Source organism: Vigna radiata, chromosome 6, assembly GCF_000741045.1.
Source record: "Vigna radiata var. radiata cultivar VC1973A chromosome 6, Vradiata_ver6, whole genome shotgun sequence".
Classification (NCBI taxonomy): domain Eukaryota; kingdom Viridiplantae; phylum Streptophyta; class Magnoliopsida; order Fabales; family Fabaceae; genus Vigna; species Vigna radiata.
The window spans coordinates 26,283,095-26,302,323 of record NC_028356.1 but is presented as its reverse complement, the minus strand read 5'-3'; the positions used below and the strand labels follow the sequence as shown (position 1 = coordinate 26,302,323).

The 19,229-nt window shown below is 34.2% G+C and overlaps 1 protein-coding gene, 1 long non-coding RNA gene and 1 pseudogene across 3 annotated transcripts in view; 1 reads left to right on the top strand and 2 right to left on the bottom strand.

The window, feature by feature from the left end:
- Positions 1-15,016: 15,016 nt before the first annotated feature.
- Positions 15,017-19,229, bottom strand: part of LOC106765094 (probable serine/threonine-protein kinase mps1) — a 17,221-nt gene continuing 13,008 nt past the window's right edge. For both annotated transcript variants that reach the window (XM_014649591.2, XM_022782306.1), the window contains exon 5: positions 15,017-15,824. In XM_014649591.2, coding sequence (XP_014505077.1) covers positions 15,255-15,824 — 570 coding nt within the window. In that variant the 3' untranslated portion in view covers positions 15,017-15,254. The remainder of the gene's footprint in view (positions 15,825-19,229) is intronic.
- Positions 15,871-17,685, bottom strand: LOC106765095 (annotated as a pseudogene).
- On the top strand, positions 17,806-19,040 carry LOC111241875. Its single transcript, XR_002668253.1, has 2 exons — positions 17,806-18,436; positions 18,756-19,040. It is a non-coding gene; the product is annotated as an uncharacterized LOC111241875 (long non-coding RNA).

Genomic DNA, 19,229 nt, shown 5'->3' with positions numbered 1-19,229 from the left:
ACTTTGACCAGTGTAGAAGATCAAAGAATATTGATTTCTTCTTCCAAGGGGTCGTTATATATGACTTCTTGGATGTTTTCCCAAGTACATTATGTATTTTATTAACTTTTTCAAGAATTTGAAGGCCATTAAGTGAATTTGGTGCTTCGTCCTTGTCTTGATATCCATTGAATGCTTTTTTTAACCTTCTATATGGATGATGACATTTTAGAAATCTCCAATGATACAGATACATCGTCTTTCTTCCGTGTTTCAATTGATGAGCTGTAGTGTTTTCTTCACAAATATTTCAACCCACAACAACTTCAAGTCTTCAACTAGTGGGCTTTGATAAACATCTATGTCATTTCCAAGCTACTTTGGACCAGATGTCATCATAGACAACATCATGTACTTCCTCTTCATGCACAATGCAGGAGATAAGTTGTAAACTATCAGTATAACTAGCCAACAATTGTGATTGGTACTTAGATTACCAAATGGGTTCATTCCATCAGTGGCTAAACCAAGCCTAAGATTTCTACACTCTTTACCAAATTGGGGGAATTGTTGATCAATATTTTTCCATTGCTTTGAATTATGAGTGGGTAGTATATTTCCATCTGGCAGCATTTCATTCAACAACGTCAACAATTTTGTGAAGCTCTTATCAGTCCATCCATTAGTCGCTTTCAAATTCATGAGCCTTAACACCGCTGACAAACGTGTGAACTTAGTTGAACCGACATACAAAGGTGTTTTCACATTAGTCGACATCGTCTCATACACATGAGCTTTAGCAAAATTTTCTGTGCCAACGTCGCTGATCATGTCCTCTAATTTGTATTCATCCGGTCGATCTTCTTCCATGGTGGAATCAATAACATTTTCAGTTTGGGAGTCAGTCGGAAAGTGTGTTTCTTCTTCGTGCCATATCCATATTGTATAGTATCTTAGGAAACCATCACAGATAAGATGTTCTCTAATTTAGGTTGCGTTCAACTTTCTCGCATTCAAACAATTCACACAAGGACATCTAAACTTCACTTCATCATCACTTGTACCCTCATTACGTTGTGCAAATTGTATAAATTCCTCTACCCCTCTCTCATACTTAGCACTAATGGATGGTAAATTAATCCAATTTCGATCCATACGATCCATACGTAAATATTCTGACTTATATATTCTACAAAATTACAATACAAAAAATATTATTCATCATTTAACGACAAATTAAGGTTAATTCAATTAAATCATACAATCATTTAATAAAAAAACATTGAAATAATCCCACATTCAACATAAAAATAACATTGTAAAATAAAAAAAAAAATTAAACGTTAAAATCATACCATCATACAAAATTATACAATCATACAAAATTATTCAATCATACAAAATTATATGATCCTTAAATCACATATTCAATCATACAAAATTATACAATCTTATTAAGAAGTAAACTTTAAACATTAATATAAGAACCTGATAGTGTGAAAAGCCAATAACGATGGACAACCCGCGATCAAAACGCTAGAAAATTCAACTCTAAAAATTTCAAACCTACACAAATATACAAACAAATATTAGTTTTAGAAATAAAAACAAACATCAAATCGCAATTTACCTCTAAGGGGAAGAATCGGAAAAACCAAATCAAAAAGACATTTCGAACGATTTTGATCAGTTAAAAATCTTCCTCAACGTTGAAAATGGCCACGACACCAAACAAAAGCAAGTTTAAACGGTGAAAATGGATGGAAAATGGAAGCATGGATGTCGCGTGCTAGAGGAGGCTCTCTGAAACTGTTTGAGCGAGGAAGGAAGACGACATTGTTTCTTTTGTGTTTTCTTTTTTTTAACCTACGAAAGGTTACTACCTCGGTTCATTAAGTAACCGCGGTAATAAAAGGGATATGGCCTCGATTCCCCATTTAACCGAGACCTATTCTTCTGAAAAAAAAAATCAAAATTCTTTTGTAATGGTATTTTTGAAATTTTTTTTCAAACTTTATGTCTCGGTTCACTGCCAAACCGAGGCCATATCCTCTTTTAAAAATTACATTTTCTTAAATATTTAAAAAATGTACAGATCAGGCTCTATGGCCTCGGTTCTCAAGAGAACCGCGGTCTATTCCCTGATGCTTTACCTGCCCATTTATTGCAGGAGTGCCATGTAGGGAAAGTCAGACAAGGGGTTTTATGTCTCGGTTCCTTGGCGGAACCGCGGTGTATTTCCTAACCTTTATAGTGTTCAAACTGCAGCAGGGAATGTTAGAATTTGACAGGGGGCTTTATGCCTCAGTTCACAGGGGAATCGCAGTCTATTCCCTAACCTTTATGGTGTTCATATTGTAGTAGGGAATGTCAGAATTTGATAGGGGGTTTTTAGCCTCGGTTCACGGGGAACCGCGGCCTATTCCCTGATGCTCTACTTGCCCATTTATTGCAGGAGTGCCACGTGGGGAAAGTCAGAATTTGATAGGTGGTATACAGCCTCGGTCGCCGTTGTAAGAGAAACGAGGTATATACTTTAGCGAGAATTTCAAAAAGGCCACCGCACTAGCTTATTCTTCGGTTTCTTGTCAACCGAAGCATAATAGGCATGTTAAAAACCCATATTTTTACTAGTGATATTGGCTTATTCTCTAGATTGACCTAAGTTGATCTCTATACTATATTAGCAAAGATGGGACTTAGTTTTTATTTGATTGACCTATACGGCAAAAGGATGCTATCAATATGGAAGAGAAATTAGTTGAGAATAAGAACAAGCATAAGAGTGGACTTAAATGGTTCAAATAAAGAAAGCATTTTTCCTTTTTAAAGTGTCTCACCAAACAACAAAGTTGACTCACTCAGTTAAAATATTGACTTAAAGAAAGGTATTTAGGCCATATAGAGCATGCCTAATAAGAGGGGTAGCTTGCCCAATAAAAAAATGTAGGATAGATATCAAGGTATTTTGGGCCAACAAAGCTTTTCCAACAAGAGAGATAGCTCGCCCGACCAAAATGTGAATAGAAAGCAACTCATTTAAGACAAAGCTGACTTAATAAGCATAATATCTTTCTCAGTAAATGATGCATTTCATAGTATTAAGGCTTCCTAACCAGAGGGGTGGCTCATGTAACCAAAAATTTACCTACATCATGTAGACCTATGTCTTGCTTAGCCAAAATGATTTTAGTTGAGCCAAACTATGAATAAACTTCTTCTATGAAACACTATGTTTCAAGTATACCAATTCTCCTCACTCTTGGTTAGACCTATCAACATAAAAGCACGAATTATGAAGAAACATGTTCTATCTCTTGGCCATCGGTAACATACCCGGACTACGTAAAAGCACGGATTATGAAGAAACATGTTTTATGTGACATACAATTTCCTCTTCAATCTAGGGTTTTTTGTGGTTGGACCAATCATGAGTAAGAAGAGTTGAGAAAAGCTATTACAATTCATTTTTATTATTTTTATTTGGTTCATGGAATGAAGGTTTGTATCTATTTACATGTTTTGGAGTTTTTTTTAATGTAAATTATTTACCATTAACATGCAATGTAAAGGAATTATCTTTCTTGTTTTTTGGTAGAAGAGGAAGGAAATCACATAGTATGTTAATGCATTTAATTGTTCATAAATGATACCCAGTTTTAGGTTAGGATTTGAGATTTTGTGAAGATAAGCTATTATGGGTATGAAATGTAAGGTTAATTAGAGTTTGATTAGGGTTGTATGAGATTTTTTCAACGTTGATTGAAATTTATTTATTCAATGGTGACTTGTTAGGATTAGGTTTGTATGATATATCAAATTCAGTGATTATATTTTGCAAATAATCTCTAGCAATTTTCTTTAACTAATATGTTTCGAAAGAATTACCATATAAAAAAATTAAGAACTTGATTTTCATAATAATTTGTTACATCGGGTAACAAATGGAGGAGAGAAAGGGGGAAAAGAACCTAACAAATGGAGAGAAAGAGAAAAGAACGCTATTAAAACTTGAAGCATTGTTTTTGCAAAATTATCTATTTTAGAATTACTATTTAATAAAATATTATATTATAATAAAATATTTTTTATATATAGTACACGATGATTGTAGAAGTGAGAAAAAGTAAAAAAAATATATATAAAGTCTTATATTAACTTTTTAGTTTTGAGTATAATATATTTTGTAAACTTTCTTTTATCTTTTTACATATCAAATCATAACTTTGAACCATTATACTTTTAAATAGAAAACAAATGCATTATAGTTGTTAATTATAATTTAAAATGTTATGTTTATCATGATCACTGTCATATTACTTGTCTCTTATATTTTAATATATATAGATATTAAATATATGGTGGGATCTAATGTGTTTAAAATCAGCTATAAAGGAACTGTGTAGACAAAATAATTTTTTATGTTTTATTATGAATAGAAATATGCAAGTAATGTAAATAAGCATTTTCATCTATTTAAAAAAGATAATTAAAATCAGTTTATGTTATTAGATTTAGCAGCTAAAATAAACATGTTTAAAATTATTTAAACAAATAAGTAATTAACAATCAGTTTATATTATTAGATTTAGGAGATCAAAAAAATATTAATGATTATTTTGGATTTTGTTTTGGATTTAGGAGATAAAAAAGATATTATTAATGTAAACATTTTCATCAATTTAAAAGATAATAATTAAGAATTCATTTCTTATTATTAGATTGAGGAGATAAAAAAATATGTTTAAAATTATTTAAAAAATAAATAATTAAAAATTCGTTTATATTATTAAATTTAGGAGATAAAATAAATAATTTTAGAAATATTAATTTGCACATTCAATCTAACATAGATAAAGTAGGATATTAATATTATTTTTTTTTTTCATAACTTTTCTCTTAAATCATATGTAACTTTCTTATTTCCATTTCAGTTAGTTTTTATGGTTCCAGAATTGTACAGTAATATATAACTATTAAACACAATATTAAAATTTGATTTTTAAAAAAATATATAATATTAATATAGTTATTTATATTAATAACTATAAAAGTATATTTTCACACAAAAAAAAGAGAACTATATATAAAAGTTTTTTAAAAAGAAAGAAATTCCTATAAAAAAAAAACCAACTTATTTTGTTGAAGAAATTGGTCAGATAATTTTGATGAACTAACTGTTAAAATAAATCTTATTGTTTCTTATCTTTAAAATATAGACGGATACTAAAAAATCTTAGATAAAAGAAAAAAAAAACTATTAAGAAAAAGTTTTAAATATAATATATGTTTTTAAATAATAAAACTAGTTTAAAAAAATTATATTTATATTTTATTATTTAATTTTAAAATAATCAAATCTAACTATTCTACTTACATTATGAATTCTAAAAGCCTATTTTCTATATAGTTGGAAAAATATTAATGAATGTTTTGGATTATATATTTATATTCATATTCTGTTATCTAATTATTTGAAGAATAATTTTTACTAGTAACTCGAGAAAAATAAAATATTAACTGAAAGAGAAGATGAGAACGTAAAATCACATCATTTAATCAAATTTTACGTTTGTGTGTTGGAATTTAAATGGAAGAATTGCAGAATCTTTTATACTTTCACAATTTTTCTTTTTTTTATTTATTGTTTGAAAACTTCGCTATAAAAATCTTCTTTCTTTGACGCGAAATATAACTGAGTTATTCGAAAAGAAAACTTCGCTATAAAAATCTTCTCGTTTTCTCATACTTTTTATTCTCTTCTTTTCCTTTCATCGTTTCATCATGTCATATTCAACCAAGGTAATGATGGTTTCAGTGGCATCCGTGATCCCAGTCATTGTTGTGATTATCCTTGGTTTAGTCAATATAAAGTATATAAACAGCAAAGACAACGAAGAATTCAACTTCTATGTGAGTAACGCCACCGTGCTCAACTTCTCCTATGAAACACTTTTTCCATAAGCTACAACACTAAATAAACATTATAATTATTCATGAACCTTGATTCACAAAATCACCATGATAAATGCAATATAATTAAAAAAAAGAACATATAAGTCTAAAATTCATCAATCAACATATTAACAATACAAGATCATGAAAGCAATAATCGCAATGAACTTAACAAACAACAAGTAACATAAGAACTAAAAAAAAAAATTATGCAACATGAAAGAACTTAAAAATAAACACAAAAATAAGGTTGCGCTTAAGTCTTTGGTTGTCCACAATCTACGTCTCTTTAGTGTTTGGGTCTTCAATCTCAATCACTCTATAGGACTTAACTTCCTTAATGACAAGTGGTTCTAACCACTTTGATTTGAGCTTTCCAGATAATAACTTCAACCTAGAATTAAAAAATATCATTTGTTGGTCTAGTTTGAAATCTTTTTTTAACAACTTCTTGTCATGATAACTTTTGACCTTTTGTTTATATATATACCTTCAATGACTCACAAGCATTAAGTTTCATTTCTTTTAGTTCTTACAATTAAAGCTTTCTCTTTTCTCCTGCCACTATTTGATCAAAGTTTAAGAATTTGATGGCCCATACTTGGTGTTTAGCTCAGTGAGTTAAACAGTCTAGACAATTCTATAGGGTTGAACTAGAAGTGGTTAGAATACTTGTATACCAGGAATGGTTAAACTCGAACTAGTCATATTGACTAGGTGCACTAAGAGTGGTGATAATACTCGTTGTAAACTTGGAGAGGTAAAACTCGTGTACAACATTTGGTCCTTTCAAGGTGGTCCAAAAGATCAATGACAATGCATATATATTAGAACTTCCTATTGAATATGGTGTCAGTCCTACTTTTAACATTTGTGACTTAATTCCTTTCGTAGGAGCTTGTTGAGATTGTTGATAAGGGAAACATTGGTTTAGCTAAACCTTAATCTCACAGTGTTTTTGGTTTTTGATGATGACAACACATTATTAATAACACATGTATTGATATGTGTTACATGTTCAAATCTTTATTGTGTATGAATTCTTGAAGAACATGTTTATGATAATTTTGTATATATGTGTGCTTATTCACTGCTTTTTACATGAGATATTATCTGTGATTGCATTACATATATTTCAGAAAAGAAAGCCACATGCACTTGGTTGAACTTATATTGTGTAGCAAAACTGCAAGTTTTAAGTCGACTTCATTATGAAGTAAGTCGATTAAAACTTGTGACTTTGCACAGATTTTCAAAAACAATGTGAGTAGTTTTGCAAAGAAAAGATTTCCAAAACTTCATTGAAGTGACATAGTCGACTATATGCGCAAGCAAATCGACTTAGTTAGTTATGTTTTGAATTTCTGTTAATGCTTGTGAGCTGTAACAACTATATTTTGATTCTGTGTTCAAGCATTAATTGCAAGTCAACTGAATTAAATGAGTAATTAATTTGGTTGGTCTTACTACTACTAATTGTTTTAACTGTCATAACTATCTGTTGTTTCAGATTTTGATCTCTGTGAAAACGCTCCAAGAACTCATCAAGAAGACCCTGGAGATCTGTCTTGGGTAGTTGCTTGAGGAACAAGGTTGTGCTGAAAGGAAAGCTTGATCATACTACACATTGAGGTGTACTGGAACGTGATCATCTACTTCTCTCAATCTATGGAAGATTGTGGTTGCCCTGTTGTGATTATAGGAAGAGGACGTGTTGCGTTTTGGGATAACTTTGAGGATTGTTCAAAGTTGACAAAGACTACAGGAGAGGGGATATCTTGTTGTTGTTCTTTGGGTGTTGTATGCCTATATTTTGGTTAGAGGGTTAGATAAGTGTTTTATATTTTGAGGTGGAGGTCTCTATAGAAACCTTGTTGTAAAAACCTTGACCACTATGGTGCATTTGCTTCCGGGTACAGAAAGGACACTGGATGTAGGCAGTTTGGCCGAACCAGTATAAAAATTGTGTTTGAATTTCTCTATCCCTGAACTCTTTATTTTCAAGTCGACTTTACTTTCTGCATAGTCAATTATTTTCTGCTGCACTTGATTTATCTTTTTCATTCAAATTCAAGAAACTTTTGAAAGTTTTACACTTTGCGAAAAAGATTTGAAAAAGACTCTAATTTTTAAACCTCACTAATTCACCCCACCCCCTTTTGGTGTTGAAACTAAGCCATTCTTTTTCCAATAGAGTTGATGATCAAGAGGAAGATCTGAGGACAGATCATTTTCTAAAGGGATGGTATGATGGAGGACCATTTAGAGGACACATTGGACCTCTCACTAAAGCAATAGCAAAGAGGATGGAAGAGGAAGATGAACCTTAAAGAACTTTACTTCTGGAAAGGATTACTTATTAGTCTCTTTCTTTCTCTTAAAACCTTTGAAAAATTTGTACATATATTTCCTTTATGCCTTGTATTTGGGCCAAGAATTTTGTTTATTATTTATTACATTATGTTAGCACAAGATTAGGAGGATTAGCATTAGTTTTTGGGCTTTGAGCATCATTAGCGCCACTTTGGGCTTGCTTTGGGCCTTGGAAGAGTCATTTGGACTTAGAAGGGTGAAGGAACATCCCCCCGGAGAGGTTTTCATGCATCCTCTTTGGACGGTTAGTGAAGGGACAAACTCTCATTCACTCCCCTTGGACAAAGGAAACTTCTAGGACCTTTTGAGGTTCAAAGCACCTCTTGTAAATACATGAACTCTTTTCTTTCTAGAGAGTTCTCCTTCTCCTATAAAAGGAGAGTTCCTCCTCTTGTAAATTCATCTTGGAATTAATGATAATAAAACTTTACCAAATTGCATTCCTCGGATTCAGCACAGTCTGGGATGGTAGCTTATCAGAATTCTGAGACTGTGCCTGGTTAAGCTAAGTAGCCATCTGACCCATCTGGTTAGTGAGACTCTGTATGGAAGCTCTAGTCTCCTGCTAAAACTGCAGGTTCTGCATAGTCATTTGTCTCACTAACTCTTCCAATGAAGCCTCAGAAGAAGTAGAAGGTTGGGCAGCTGGTTGGACAGGTGCCTCTTGCTGTTGATGTTGTTGTTGCATCTGGTTTTGTTGTTGCATAGGTGGAGGCACATATCTGTTAGGTGCTCCAACATTCTAGAAAGGTGGCGCTTGCTGCTGATGTTGTGGCGCATTGTTCCATCTAAGATTAGGGTGATTCCTCCACCCTGGGTTGTACCTGTTGTTGGACAAGTCATAATTTTGTTGTTGTGGCTGCCTGTTGTTGTAGATGTTAGTAGCATAAGCCTGAGGCGCATCAGAGGCAGCTGAGTGCTGCAAAGTAGGACAGGCATCTGTGTAGTGGTCACTAGAAGGACAAATAGCACATAGTTGTGCAACAGATGCAGATGAAGTTGCAGATCTCTGGTTGGTAGTCAATTGTGTCACCAACTTCGCAAGAGAGTCAATCTTGCCTTCCAACTTACTTTCAACAGCTGATAAAGACTGGGCAACAACATCATGTACTCCCCTCACCACAATGACATCATTCCTGGCGCTAAACTGCTGGGAGTTGAAGGTCATCTTCTCAATCAATTGCCTGACCTCAGCAGGCGTGGTGTCTCCAAGAGCTCCACCACTGGCAGCATCAATCATACCCCTATCCATGTTGTTCAAACCCTCGTAGAAATACTGGATAAGGAGTTGCTCAAGTATCTAATGGTGGGGATAGCTTGCACAAAGTGTCTTGAATCTCTCTCAATACTCATACAAGTTGTCTCCACCAAGATGCCTAATCCCAATTATGTCTTTCCTGATAACTGTGGTCAAGGACGCTGGGAAAAATTTCTCCAAGAACAAGCTCTTCAGATCATCCCAGCTAGTGACAGATCTAGGCGCCAAAGCGTATAACCAATCCTTAGCAACACCTTCCAATGAATGAGGGAATGCCTTCAAGAAGATGTGTTCTTCAGGAACATCATGAGGTTTCATAGTGGAACAGACAATGTGGAATTCCTTCAAATGCTTATGTGGACTCTGACCTGCAAGACCATGAAACTTGGACAACAAATGGATCAGTCCAGTCTTGAGAACAAATGGAATGTCCTCATCAGGATATTGGATGCACAAGCTTTCAATATCGAAATCAGGTGCAACCATCTCCCTAAAAGTCCTCTCACGAGGTGGAGGTTGTGCCATATTGTTCTCAACGTGAAAAACAACAAAATTAGAATCAAGTGCAGATGCAACACATGCAGTGGATGCAGTATGCACAAAGTACTCAGTAGTAGGATGCACAGTATCTAATGGAACAGACTCAAAAACAGACTCTAAAGACAAATTCCTAGAATACCTAATTAACCTATGAAACGTCCTATCAATCTCAGGGTCAAAGGGTGGTATGAATCCAGGGTTTCCTCTAGTCATGCACTAAATCACCACACCCTGTAATCATGAATCAATAGCACAAAAATTCAAAACACAGAAAACAACACAAGACAACACAACTCACACAAACACAAACACAACACAAGACTCAAAACTTAACCGTTGGTCCCCGGCAACGGCGCCAAAATTTTGATAGGTGTCACGACCCATACAAATTTGATTGCATATGAGAATGCAGTATAGACTAGGAAGTGACTCCTAGGTTGTCTCTCAAGGACCAAACTGTGGTTCGAGAATCGAGTCTAACACGAGGGGGGGGGTTTGAAATCGTTTTGGGAAATCACAGATGAAAACAAAATTTAATTACGACAAATACAGAAATTTAACGATGAAAACGCAAACAGTACTTTAAAAAATACGGAATCAACACGGAATGAAAACAGTCAGTCACTAACCTAATCACAATGTTCACATCACTGATTATCAAAATACAGTTGCTACTCGGACCTCTAATCCAACAGAGTTAACCGACTAAGCGACGGTTAAATCTGTCTTCATAACTGTGAACTAAGCGAATGCAATGTTAATATCAACTCTGATTTACACCATACAGTTCCATCAACTAAGCGAAGATGTCACACCAACTGGGCAACTAAGCGTATACCCAATTGCAGGTGCAAATACAAAATTAATATTAACCAAGTCAGAGTTGCCACACAGTCACAGTTCAGAAACCTCAGGGAAACTTTGCAATATGGCTAATGACCGACTGAATTAAATTAAGCTACCAGGGAAATTAAATTAACACAACTAGAAACCTTAGACAACATTGAAATAAACACAGTTAAATTAAATTAAATGCAAAACTAAATTAGAGAAATCAAAAGCAACTAATCCTAATATGCAAATTAATTTAAAACAAAAGAAATAAGCAAACACAACTTTTTCCTAGAAATTCATGTGACCAAATGTGCACCAAATAAAGAAATTGAAAATGAAAATGGCCTAAGAAGACCTCTTGTACGTGACCTCACTTGTACCAAAATCAAACTTCAATTTCACCTTCAATAAGTCACAAAATGTGTTGACTTCTTCTCCCATGTGCACCATTTTCCAAGAAAATAAGCATGTGCCTTAACCAAACAATAAAACCATGTTTTCCTCCCTTGGATGCTTCTTCCTATGTGCCATGTAAGCAAAGACAATTGAAAAATCAAACGCAAACGTCTCCCTTCACCATTGCAATTCTCGGCAGAAACATGTGCTAGAGACAAAACCAAATTGGAAACATTCCTTGAGTCAAAAGAAGCATCTCATGTGTTTGGCCAAAAGTGGTAAAAATTTAATGCATCATTCTCTCTCCTTTCTACACACCATTTTCGTTTTCTCCACCAACACAAACATCCAAAACCTTTTCTTCATCTATCATGAACGTGAATGCACCTTAGAATCCCAAGTTTTCATTGCAAAAGATTACAAGAACAACAACCCCAAAGTTCTACTCATTAACCCAACTTCAACACTACCATTTCTTCAAGTTTCTTTGCAAAAACGAAAATAATACTTAAGTCATCACTCCAGCTCTGTCCAGCCACCATAACAACACAAAAATCTGGTCCCATCCTTGCTTCAAACATCAAAACCGAAAATCAATAAGAAAGAGCCCAAACCACAACACCCACACATCAAGTTAAGCTCTATTCAACCCAAAACTCACATAGAACTCCATTTTTATCATCCAATCCAAGAAAACCAAAGTAAATACGAAAATATAGCAGCAAAGAAGGAGAAAAACGAAATAGCTCCTCATTCAAACCAAAGACCCACCATGAAAATGCAAGAAGAAACACTTCAAACTCATGCTTCCAACTTCAAAGAACAAGAAATAAGATGGGGAATGGAAAGGTTTTTCACCACTACCAAGCAAAGACAACCAAGATTTAAGTAAGAGAAGAAGAAAATTGCATCTTTGTTCATTCAAATGGCCAAAACCGTGGGCACACCAAGCTCTCCATGAGAGTTCATACAAAACCTAGAAAGTGAAGTGTAAAGTGTGCTCCCCTTTGTGTGTCTCGGCAATTCTCACTAAAAAGCCATCCCACACCCTAAAAAAATGGTGGGGTCCACCTCTAAGAAACCCTAAAGTCTATGCCAAGTGTCCCACACAAGGGTTTTTTACAAAATTGCCCCTAAAAGGGTCCAAAACACCTAATTCTAATCAAGGGCTTCTAAAAAACGAAATTACGACTTTAATTAAAATCTAAATGACTAAATGTTGAGCCTTTGAGTGTGTCACACCATATCCTAATGCTCCAGATGATATTTCCACAATTTCCCTGTAATCAAAAATACGCTTAATCAGCTCAAAATATCCAAATTAGCGAAAATACGAATTTTCGACCAAATTAAGCAGAATTCGGAAAACGGGGAAATAACAAACAATTAAACACAATTCTCTGGTTTATTTAAGTGCACTAAACTAAATATGGTTCAAGAAATAACGACTCATCACTCTTCCTAGCTCCTCTCTTGCAAGGTTAGTTGAACCTCCTTCAAAAAACTCTTCCCAAACCACTCTTCATCAAGCACTTACTTCATCAATTCAAGTCTTCCGCAAGTTACTCTAGGACTCATCATCAAGCTCCTTGAAGAAGGTTTCATCAATGAGATCAAAGAAAACCTAATAACATGTGACACAAGGCCTAAACTTAGCTAGAATAGACTTTTAATGGCTTTTATATCATCTTAAAAAGTAAATTTTTAGTTTAATTCAATTTTATAAAATTGACTTATAAGATATAGGATATATAACATATAATGTGATTTTATATGTAATTTTATACGTGACAACAAATAGTTGTAAAGATACCCTAGGTAACAACAATGTGGGGTTTTCATGTTGATGAATTATAAAATGAATAATTCAAACAAGTATATGTGATTTTATTCTTAGTTGATGTGATATATCTGATCATTTTGCTTAGGTTCATTCTAGCCAGAATTTCGGCAATAGCACCTCCTACATGAGCTGCATCACCCATCCCTTCCTAGAAAATTGGACTATCCCCTAGCCAAGCCACGGTTTCAACAAATAGTTGTAAAGATACCCAAGGTAACAACAATGTGGGGTTTTCATGTTGATGAATTATAAAATGAATAATTCAAACAAGTATATGATTTTATTAGTCAGATTCTTATTGCAAGTGATACAAGTTTGTAGACATGTAACTTTGTAAACAAGATAAATCAGCATGAGTTGTAGTTGGGGCTCTATAGTGTCGCTTAGGTCTAGGTGTGGGTCCTTGTGTCTCATCCAACACATTTGCGCAGTCAATTTCAATGTAATACTAATTAATTGCATGACTGATGCGTTTTATTATAATTGGGATTTTGCATTCCATCGTGCTTGTAGAGTCATTGTTCAAACTTGGAAATCCAAGAGGTTTTACAACACCATTAGAGGATGCTTTTGATGTGACAAAACATGAGGATCTTGCAAAACATTATACCAGCCACATCGATGTTGTATTGACTCAAGAGAGAGTATATATTAAATTGGCCTTATCTACCTCTACATAAAATTGTATTCCTCATAATGTAAATGTTTCCTTAACTTTAAATTTAAGAGTATTGTCAAGATTTCAATTATTCAGTATAATCAACTACATAAGCCTCTTCTTGATTACTATAAACATAAATAGAAGTAGAGGTGTCAACTTACCCATGGACCAGGCCTAACTCACTATTAAAAAAAGTCTCCTTTTAGGAAGCCCCTCAATAGGGACAAAAAAAAAGTCCCAACCCCTAGAACCCTTTAACCCCAACCCCACTACAAAACTTTTATCTTTCATTAACTTCTCCTTTATAATGCCTCTAATCTATTTTGCTTTTTCTACTTCTTTATTTTCACTTGTTTTTTTGTTCTTTATTTCTAAATTCTAATTATTAGTCTTTTTTTTAAAAAAAAAAAAAACATGTTAATTTAGATTTTCATCAACGTAAAAAAAGTATTGATAAATGTTAAACTTAATATAAAAATCATTAATATTATATATTAGGTAACATTACATACCAATAAATAATCAACAACCCTCGCTTTGTAAAACCAATTCCTCTCTTTCACATCAATATAATTCGGACGAGTAAGAGTAAAATATCTAAATGAAAAAACTGTTCTACATATTATTATAAATAAAAGAGCATAAATAATAAAGTGATTCTCGTTACTTTTCATGAATTTATGCTAACATTAAGAGATAAAAATCATGACAATCTTTTCTCGCGTGTTACTTAATACATGTTAATTAGTTCTTATTACATTATTTAATACAAATATTACTTATCTCTTCTACTTTTGGTCTCATTTAAAGTAATAATTACTTTTAATTTATGCGTTTTTGTTTCAAATTTAAATGTGTTAATTGAACGTATATTATGACAAAAAAAACATTAAATGCATTAATATTATTATTATTGCTAGTAGGCCCAAAATTATCTATTAAATATAAAAATTGAAGTGTAAGATTTATGAAAAATATTAAGATCTCTAAAATAAGATAAATGTGATATTTATGATAATTAATCAGAATTCAGATTATAATAAACTCAATTCGATTATTATATCTATTGATATATAATTATATTTTGAACTTATCTTATTTGTTATTATACTAATTATATTAACATGTAGTATATAAATACATTCTAAAATAGATAGTATATTAATTAAATACTCATTTTCTATTCTCATACTTACAAAACACCTGAATCAATTATTCAATTGTACACAAATCAAAACACCTGAAAAATGAGGAACACGGTTTTTAGGTACTATAAACAACTCTATACTATCTATGTTAACCACTGGAAATTGGAATGAACCAATAAGAAATCATTAGATTACTTCACCTCTTTCAGACATCTTTTGACAAAAAAATCATAAATTCCCAAAAAAAGCTTACACGAAACAAGCATTCTATTCTTCATCCGAATTTGGAAAGCGTTTCCGTAGTTGAATACAAAGTTCTGATATTCGGGACAGCAATTTATGCTGTTGGTCTAGGGAGTTTAATGAATGAGTACTGGTTAATTTTATGGGATTATCAAGCACCTGTTGAAGTTGAAAACAGAGCTGCGATGCTTCTGGGTCATTTTTGCAGGTTTCAGCTATAAGTTGCAGCAATTTAAAGGTTTGATCCTGGAACAAAGATTGATGACATGGGGGAACTAGAAAAGGATGCTGGAGCAACTGAGGAATTCTCCACCTTTCATTGCGATCCCATGCTAGACACTTTTTCATAAGATCAAGAAGCCAAGGATTTGAAACCGGTTCGTACATAATTTCGTGATTGGGATCAGTTATAACTTTGAATTTGGCCCAAAATGTCTTGTAATCTGAAAAGGGTGTTCTCCCATATACCATTTGATAAAGAATGCAGCCAAGGGACCAGATATCTGATGGCCGACCACACTTCATGATGCTTCCACTCGCATCACTCTCATTGCACATAAATGCTTCTGGAGACATGTAACTTAGAGTACCAACCTACAGTAGAAAGAAAATTAAATTAAAAATTAACATTTTCTGATATATTTGATCTGTTAAAGCTTAGAAATATATGCCACCTATTCACATGACAGGTATATCTTCTTGCACCAATAAAATTTTGCTGGGTCATCTCTCATTCACTCCGGAATGGGCTTTTAGCAATCAATTTTTTAATATTCCAGAAAAACCATCATGGAATAAATGGGAGTCGCCCAATAATTTGATTGGGCAGACGAAGATAAGCCCTCACATGACTTTTAATATGTCATAGCGGTTGAAGACTACCATGCCACCATTTTTCAGTATCCAAACCATGGGCCTTGAGTAGGAAAACATATATAGCATGACAAATACGAAGGGATAGAATGGGAACTACATAGAACTAGTTATTGGAGAACAAATATCGTGTAATGCCTTACATATTGGTAGAAGGGTGAGATAAAAAAGTTAGCTTTTTCTTCTGTTAGGTGTGGAAAAAGGTGTGAATCTTTGCAGGAGCACTTCTTGTCCACAAATAATATATATCACATCTTTCTCCATCTTAGTCTGTGATAGAATAGTTTTTATTATTTTCTGAAGAAAGGCTGTTTGTATCTATATGTAACCTATTATCATAGGGGTTTCTTTTTATCCCTTTCCTTATTGTAAGCAACCAATCTTTATAAGTATATAAATATGAATAAACAATGAGATATAACTCAAGACCTCTTAGAGATTTTTTATCATATGTTCTCTTTAAGTTTATATAAGAGAGTCTATCCCGGTCAGCCTGTCTTGTCTAACGAGAAATCACTTTTGGGGTAAGGAAACACCTCTCTCCCTCTACTCTGGCATCTCTTTTGGAAAGTCCTGTCCCTAGATTTAAGCCACTAAGCAAAACAAGATGTGTAGTAACCTTAATCTTGGTATTAGATCCTTCCGTGATATAAACAGGATGCTCAAGGTGCTCAACAATTGAGACATCATCAGTAACCTCAAGACCTTCTCTCTTTACAACCTCAACACCTTTCTTCAGCATCTCAAACTTAATTTCTTGTTGGGTATGTATATCTCATAGCGTTTTCCTGTATAGTGTTTTAACTACAAGTCATTCTTTGTTTGCCTCCTCGACTGTAGCATTCATAGGGACACCAAGAACCGCAGCTCCATTCAATAATCCATCTGTAAGGACCTTTCTCACATCTCTTGATAACACCAACGGTCTTGCAGAATCATGAATGTAAACAAGCTCAAAGCTCAGATCAACAACCTGAAGTCCATTGTATAAAGAAACATGTCTTTCTTTTCCAGGCAGTGCAAATTTGTTGGTAATTTCCCTTTGCATCTTCAAAAACGTCTTTGTATGAAGGATCACAAACCAGTGACTTCTTTCCCTTGAACCATGTTTGAAAAAAATGTGGAAGCTGAACAAAGCAATGGGTTGACCGAAAAGAGGAAGATACTCCTTTGATATGATCACTTGCACCCTTTTACCCTGCCCTCTGGTCAACAAGATAACTGACTCGCTTCTTTCTCTCAACATTACCACCAGACACCACGTTTGCAGAGGTTGAGTCTACGCAGCAGAAGAAGTGAGGTTTGATTTTGCTTTTCTCTTTAAACAAATTTGAGTAGTAGAAGCAACTGCGTTTGGGAGTCTTTGAATCAGTAGAGGAAAGGGTTGAGACAAAGATGGAGATGAAAGGAAAGTGCAAAGGTGCTATCTCTAACTCACTCACCCTTCACTGAGTACTTTCCTTCTTCAAACAATTTCTTACTTTTCTTGATTTCTTATATCAGTTCTTTAATTTCTTTCATGTCTGGCAAACTTTCTTCGATAATAGCCATATCAGCTATCATCTCTACATTTTGACATAATTTGTTGTAATTAGAGAAGATATCTTTAGAATCTTCCTAATTAGAGAAAATAGATATACAATCTTCTATTTTATTTTGTTTTCCTAGTTTCCCTATTTTCCTTTTTAGGAGAATTAGATTGTTACAAATAGAAGATATGAGAATATATTTTCAATCAATTCTGAATAATAAATTTCAGTATTATTTTCTACTTGGTATCAATAGCTTCTGATCTTGGAACTCCGTTCTGCTGCACAGTCGCACCGCCGTCGCTGTCTGACCACCGCTGCTATCGCCATCACCGATTGGGGTCGTTGATAGGGCAGAAAGGTGTGCCTAACTCCAGCGACCATAAACGCCTTTGCACAGTCGCCGCCGTCGCTGTCCGACCACCGCCACCGCCACCGTTGCCGGTTGGGGTCATTGATAGGGCAGAAAGGTGCGCCCAACTCCGACGACCACAACGCCGGAAGTCGCTCAGTGAGAGGAGCCTCCATGCGCCGCCACGCGCCTCCGCCACGCGCCTCCACCGTCGCCGGCACGTGTAGCCCATGCGCCCACCTTTGGCGAGACCTACTCGCCGCCGCCGCCACAGAAAGGGTCGCCGGGAACTCCTGAGTCTGTTCCTAGGGTCCCGTTTTGCCTATATTTGAGTAGATATGAGTTTTAAGGTTTGACCCATACACTGTCATTGTCTTGGAGACTCCTCGTTGCGTTCTACAGGATGTCTGGAGTAAAAATTATTCCTTTGAAAGCAATGGATGAATCAATGAGTAAGTCCTCTGGATCATGCACTTTGTCCATATGTCTCAAGGTATTTGGATCCTTGATTCGGGTGCAACTGATCATATGACACCTTTTAGCGTGTCCTTCGACTAATATGGTAAAAGAAATAAAGACCAACTTATTACAGTTGCGAATGGTCAGGGTATACCTATATGCGACTCTAGGAATATAATTTTGGACTCATCTATTGTATTGAAGGATGTTTTACATGTTCCACAATTAGCTAACAATCTTATCTTTGTGCAAAAACTGACAAAGGATTTAAATTGCTCAGTAACATTTTTTCCAAATTATTGTGTTTTTCAGGACCTTGCCATGGGGAAGACAATTTTAACTGCTAAGGAGCAGAGTGGGTTGTACTTTTTAGAGTTTGATGAGCAAAGAAACACGAAAATCATGAGTCAACAAGTAACATCTGAGACGTGGGCAAAATCCCAAATATGGTTACATCATCAAAGGCTTGGACATCCTTCATTCAGTTTTATCAAGTCCTTATTTCCCCACTTGTTTACCAAAGAATCTGTTGAGTCTTTTAATTGTGATATTTGTCAATTTTCAAAACACCATCGTGCATCTTATCCTATTAGTCATTGTTAGATATTAGGTTGTGTTTATGTTAATTAGGGAAACATAGACCCTATGCTTATTATGTTAGTTTTACATATTCATTTGTATTTGGGCTTAGCCCACATTCTTATTATTATAAATACATTACCCTATGTGTATGCAAAAGACACAAGGGAGATTTCTCTTCATCTCTTTCCTATTTCACATGGTATC